Here is a 6,792-nt window from a genome sequence, read left to right as displayed (position 1 = left end):
ATGTGTCTAATAATGTGAGCTACATTTTATGAGATGAAATCTTTTTTAATAACTTTGTACAACTGTCCCTGTGGAGAAGGGTACAGGAAACAATAAAAATGGTCGTGTATAAGAAAATTCTCTCTGTTAGAGTCCAGACTTTGCAGATTTGCAAGGGAAATGCTGTTGACGTGATTGATGTGTGTGTGTGTGTGTGTGTGTGTGTGTGTGTGTGTGTGTGTGTGTGTGTGTGTTAGACCTGTGCCAACCTGTCCAGGTGCACAGTGTCTTTCCCTCAGTGTGTGTCCTAAAATAGGCTTCAGTCCTTTGTGACCTCAAATGTAAAAAAAGACTTTTACGAGATTACTGGATGTCATACTGATGTAGCTTTCACTTTCACTGACATGTAAGTGTTAAGCACTGAATTCAGGCTACATGTCTTCAAATAATAAAGCAATGTCTGGCAGAGATCTGGTTGAGTGACGGTGATGTGTAGGTTTGCTTCAGAGGAAATGATTACTGAAACCAAAAACAAAATAAATTAATAAAGGTGAGGAAGGAATTTAGTTTTTACGACATTCCAAAAACAACATAAATTGCTTTTCCAGTGATTTTCTATGACTAAGAATGTATTATATTTTTTTCTTGGTGTATTTGGCTATGGTTAATTTAGTAAAGTTAAGTAAAACAATATTAATATAGGATACAAACAATGGATTTAACACATTACACACTCTGTAAGCCATTTACCTCAACTTCCAGTTCTGGCATTAAAACATACACAACACATTCAGGACATCTGTAGTTCAGGAGGTACTTTTGGTTGTTTGCTAATCAGAAACTCGGTTCATTCTTTTTCAAGATACTGAACCTCAGATTGTCCCCGATGCATGCTTTGGATGACTGCATGGTTGTTAGAAAGCCATGACAAAAGCAGCTCAGTGAGTAACCCAACCTGCAGTTTAGTTGCAACTGCCCTTCTTTGTTTTCAGTGTATGTCACAAGTTCTCTGTTTCAAATACTAATCAAACAATAGTAAAATAGGAGGCCTACATTTGTCAGAAGCTGCTGAAAGTTTTCTGCCAACTGGACAACAAGGCATCGGGCGATCAGGACTCAAACTGTGGCTCTCCACCTGTCTTCCATTTGTGAACACCAAAAGAGTATTTGGATCAAATTGAGCATAAATTGCAGACAACATATGCATTTATATATGTGTCATATACACAGTAATACAGTGGAAAGCATAGCAAAGACTGCAGAAAATGGAAGTGCATGTATCACAGCACAGAACAATATGCTTACTTGCTTATTTATCTAGCACACAGCTGGCCCTCAAACTAGAGTAAGTGACTCAGTGCCGCTGCTTACGCATTGCTTTGTTGTGGTGACGCACAATAGACCCAGTAGACATGTTGAAGCACACACATACCTTTCGGTACTGCAGGTCCGAAAATGAACATTTTTCATATTCCAAAACTCCCGAGGCAACATTGTGTATATTGCGCCCACCAGCAGCAACTGCGTCTTACACAACAGAATATCTTACAGAGTTGTGTAGAAAAATAAAATCTGTGCAGTGCTGATGTTAATTTTCTGAGTGTACACGTTCTTGATCATTACTAAAGCGTAGGTTTTATAGGAAGCGTGATGCTGCAACAAATTATTTCTAACTTTTAAGATAAAAATATTTTTAAAAAATCTGGTTGCAGCTACTCAAATGTGAACATTTGAAAGTTAAATGTTTGAGGTTGGACTCAATAATCTGCAATCATCCAGCACTGACATATCATTAATACCACGGTGCAATAGAACTTCATGCTTGGTGATGTCGACCATGTGGATGAACCTGATATCCTGAATCATAAATGTCAGCTGCCCTTTGTACATTTTTTCTAATGTACTAATTCTGTAGGTCGCCGGTTCGATCCCTGGGCTCTCTGTCCTGGTCGTTGTGTCCTTGGGCAAGACACTTTACCCTACTGGTGTTGGCCAGAGGGGCCGATGGCGCGATATGGCAGCCTCGCTTCTGTCAGTCTGCCCCAGGGCAGCTGTGGCTACAACTGTAGCTTGCCTCCACCAGTGTATGAATGTGAGAGTGAATGAATAGTGGTATTGTAAAGCGCTTTGGGTGCCTAGAAAAGCGCTATATAAATCCAATCCATTATTATTATTATATCCTGAATCATAAATGTCAGCTGCCCTTTGTACATTTTTTCTAATGTACTAATTCTGTCTGTCTACAAAACAGAAAACAGAAGAACATAATATAGTGGGAATTTGAGAACATTTTAGCATTAGCACCTGTAGAAATTAAATGTTATATACCTATGTGGTATGTGACTTTTGTTGCCATGATGCCAGGTCTCTCTTGGAAATGAGATTTTTAATCTCAATGAGATTTTTTTACCTGGATAAATAAAGGACTAATAAAAATAATAAGAAATGGTTAGGTACAGTTTGAAACATTTTCAGATGTATTCTGTGCTCTATACCAAGCAGGTTTTGCACATTTTCTTTATACTGTCTAAGTAAATGTCAATATATAATGTATTTTTCATATTATCACTTTCTTTATTTGATGTGTATGTGTATTTTTTCAGTGGAAATATAGGCAGTTATAGTTATATAGTTCATAATTTATTTAGCAACATTTCTCTTGTTGTTACATCTGTAATGTGATATTTGGGTCTTTTATTCAACTATACAGGGAGTGCAGAATTATTAGGCAAATGAGTATTTTGTCCACATCATCCTCTTCATGCATGTTGTCTTACTCCAAGCCGTATAGGCTCGAAAGCCTACTACCAATTAAGCATATTAGGTGATGTGCATCTCTGTAATGAGAAGGGGTGTGGTCTAATGACATCAACACCCTATATCAGGTGTGCATAATTATTAGGCAACGTCCTTTCCTTTGGCAAAATGGGTCAAAAGAAGGACTTGACAGGCTCAGAAAAGTCAAAAATAGTGAGATATCTTGCAGAGGGATGCAGCAGTCTCAAAATTGCAAAGCTTCTGAAGCGTGATCATCGAACAATCAAGCGTTTCATTCAAAATAGTCAACAGGGTGGCAAGAAGCGTGTGGAAAAACCAAGGCGCAAAATAACTGCCCATGAACTGAGAAAAGTCAAGCGTGCAGCTGCCAAGATGCCACTTGCCACCAGTTTGGCCATATTTCAGAGCTGCAACATCACTGGAGTGCCCAAAAGCACAAGGTGTGCAATACTCAGAGACATGGCCAAGGTAAGAAAGGCTGAAAGACGACCACCACTGAACAAGACTCACAAGCTGAAACGTCAAGACTGGGCCAAGAAATATCTCAAGACTGGTTTTTCTAAGGTTTTATGGACTGATGAAATGAGAGTGAGTCTTGATGGGCCAGATGGATGGGCCCGTGGCTGGATTGGTAAAGGGCAGAGAGCTCCAGTCCGACTCAGACGCCAGCAAGGTGGAGGTGGAGTACTGGTTTGGGCTGGTATCATCAAAGATGAGCTTGTGGGGCCTTTTCGGGTTGAGGATGGAGTCAAGCTCAACTCCCAGTCCTACTGCCAGTTTCTGGAAGACACCTTCTTCAAGCAGTGGTACAGGAAGAAGTCTGCATCCTTCAAGTAAAACATGATTTTCATGCAGGACAATGCTCCATCACACGCGTCCAAGTACTCCACAGCGCGGCTGGCAAGAAAGGGTATAAAAGAAGAAAAACTAATGACATGGCCTCCTTGTTCACCTGATCTGAACCCCATTGAGAACCTGTGGTCCATCATCAAATGTGAGATTTACAAGGAGGGAAAACAGTACACCTCTCTGAACAGTGTCTGGGAGGCTGTGGTTGCTGCTGCACGCAATGTTGATGGTGAACAGATCAAAACACTGACAGAATCCATGGATGGCAGGCTTTTGAGTGTCCTTGCAAAGAAAGGTGGCTATATTGGTCGCTGATTTGTTTTTGTTTTGTTTTTGAATGTCAGAAATGTATATTTGTGAATGTGGAGATGTTATATTGGTTTCACTGGTAAAAATAAATAATTGAAATGGGTATATATTTGTTTTTTTGTTAAGTTGCCTAATAATTATGCACAGTAATAGTCACCTGCACACACAGATATCCCCCTAAAATAGCTAAAACTAAAAACAAACTAAAAACTACTTCCAAAAACATTCAGCTTTGATATTAATGAGTTTTTTGGGTTCATTGAGAACATGGTTGTTGTTCAATAATAAAATTATTCCTCAAAAATGCAACTTGCCTAATAATTCTGCACTCCCTGTATTGTCCTACATTGTTTAGGACTATATAGATGCCCTACCTATTACAAGAAATACAATTGTTTTGGTCTTTTTGGCCAAATTAAACCTTAACTATGAAAAACTTTTAACAATCAAAAGGGGACATTAGTTGGACATAACTATTTGTGATCCCTCTTTTTAGTTCAAACAGAATATTTGAAATAGCCTGACCCAGTGTGGGAATATGACAGATAACTAGCTGGCTAACTAACTAACAAACTAACTAAAAAAGAAATCTTAAACTTAGCATCGTCTTAAACTATTTTAGCTAAGGGTTTCAATTTTAAATGTAAGTTAATGTAAAAAAAAAAAAATCAAATTAGCTAATAAAGGTAAACCAATCAATAAATAAGCAACACATAAGTTAATGCTTGAATATTCAGCACTGAGAATAATTTCAGCATGCGTCTAACAAGTTTACCATACATTCACATACCTGTCTGCCTGGTGGTAATACAGTACTACATTTCCCAAAAGTCTCTAACACGGCACATGACACTGTCACGTGACTTTGACAGGCGACCACGTGTTTCCCGCATGTTAGTTCCATATTGAAGGTGAATCGTCTGTGTACTGGCGGCAGTGTCGGCTTCCCCATACAAGTAAGAGAGCGTTACACAATAGAGCTTAGCTACGTTAATAACGAGCAGGAGGCTTAACTGCTACATTACGGCTTGAGTAGGTTTGGGCGAAACGCTTGTCTGCCATGTTGTATGTTGTGTGTATGTTATTAGTTATGTCATCACTGTTAGCCACCGTGAGCTAACTTTGTTAGCTGACAGTAACATTACGCAACAAGGGTTAGATAAAGCTAGTAAACCACAACACTGAGGCAAACAGAGGGTTTGTGGGGTTTTGTTTTTTGTTGTTGTTTATTTGTTTTAAATTATTATGAGCAACTCTGAAGGCTCGGATGCTTCAGAGTCATGTGTTGTGTGTTGCATGTGGTGACTTTGCCGGTTGACCTAATCATAAGTACATAACTACCTTGTCATTGCATCAGTTCAGCGCCCTTCAGCAGCGGCATAAATGTAATGGTAGGACGTTTCATTAGTTGATTAGCAGTTTTATGAAACGTCATAATGAAGCGACACCAAAAAATATAAAATAGTGGCTTACTTTGGCGAATCCTCACACTTTTCTTTTATTTAACTGTATTTTGTATCATTATGAGCTTTTTGGTTGGACCGTGAGTGTTTGGAGTATTTTAGTGGCATTGCTTTCCTCATCCCGTGTTCTAGTCGTCAAATATCAATTTGTCCTTCGTTGAATATTAAAACAAAGCTAAAGCAGTTCATGGGATCACAGTCGGTTAACACCTCTTTATTTGACATGTGAAGAAAAATTCCTGTTGCATATTCCAGCATCCCTGTGAAAAGTGTTTGTCAGCTGATTAAGACGTGTGTAAATCTAAATGAAGCCTGAGTGAAAATACATGCATGTTACTCAGTGGTTAAAGTTTGCCAGTCCTCAAAAGTCAGCTCATTTCCTTGTTTCAGTCAGAAGATGTCAGCCCTGTCTGCTGCCAGCGTCGGGACTGCAGCTGTGACTGAGAGCACAGAGCAGAAGAAGCCACTGAAGCCATGCTGCGCATGTCCAGAAACAAAGAAAGTCAGGGATGCTTGGTGAGGAGCTGGCCAGAGAAATTGAAATGGTCTTCTCGTTTTAAGTGAGAATGTTTATTCATCCATCATATTTGTTTCCACCAGCATCATTGAAAAGGGAGAGGAAAACTGCAGGGACCTTATTGAGGCACACAAAGACTGCATGAGGGCACTTGGATTCAAGGTCTAACTAGTTCTTCTGTGCGTGCTTGTGTGGTAAGTATTGAATAAAACCACTTCAAACAGTCCCAGTGTCTTAATTTTTCTAGAGAACTAGAGTCATTTGTAGCGATTAAATACCACACTAGAACATGTTGCTGTGAGCTTTAATATAAAAATAGAATTGCAAGAACTTTGAGTGACACACATTTATCAATATTATTATTCATACTGTTGAAATGAAACTTGCATGTGATGGGTGCACACTGAGTTTCCATGCCACTAGTTGAATGTGCTTTGACAGCCTCAATATATGTTTGAATAGAGTCAGTGTGGCGTGAAAGTGGGCACCTGACCTTTCTGTGAACCATGAAAAAGCCGGACCTTACTGTGGTATCAGCGTTACTTGTTTATACTGGGTTTAACGGCTTTCCCCTTTTGCCAGGGCAGCTCTTTTTAGGGCATCTCAATTTAAATAAAATATCTTCCAGATTTTCACTTGCATACAGCGTCAGGTGTGATGTAGTAGTCATGTGAATTGCTGATTGTGTGCATTTTGGTCTCTTGCAGTGTGTTGCTGTGTGTGGAAGGTGACCCTGGGTATTTGTTTCTTCACTCCCCCCCTGCACTTCTTATTTATACCTTTTGTTGGATTAACTGTGCGAAAACTATTTTTTCAAGTCTGCAAAATCTGAGAAATTCTGATGTGACATTGAATAAAAATCCTATGCAATAAACTTGTTGTGAAGGGTTTTTTATT

The 6,792-nt window shown here is 39.2% G+C and overlaps 1 protein-coding gene across 1 annotated transcript; it reads left to right on the top strand.

The window, feature by feature from the left end:
• The first annotated feature begins 4,754 nt into the window (after positions 1 to 4,754).
• LOC120735353 (cytochrome c oxidase copper chaperone) lies at positions 4,755 to 6,769 on the top strand. The gene is made up of 4 exons (XM_040034698.1): positions 4,755 to 4,871; positions 5,769 to 5,894; positions 5,979 to 6,089; positions 6,603 to 6,769. Exons 2-3 carry the CDS (start codon positions 5,776 to 5,778, stop codon positions 6,061 to 6,063), a joined length of 204 nt encoding a protein of 67 aa, XP_039890632.1. The 5' UTR covers positions 4,755 to 4,871; positions 5,769 to 5,775; the 3' UTR covers positions 6,064 to 6,089; positions 6,603 to 6,769.
• Positions 6,770 to 6,792: the final 23 nt, after the last annotated feature.

Source organism: Simochromis diagramma, unplaced genomic scaffold, assembly GCF_900408965.1.
Source record: "Simochromis diagramma unplaced genomic scaffold, fSimDia1.1 OVJJ01000091.1, whole genome shotgun sequence".
NCBI lineage: Eukaryota > Metazoa > Chordata > Actinopteri > Cichliformes > Cichlidae > Simochromis > Simochromis diagramma.
Note: the sequence above shows the minus strand (reverse complement) of the source record. Positions and strands in the feature narration are given on the sequence as shown.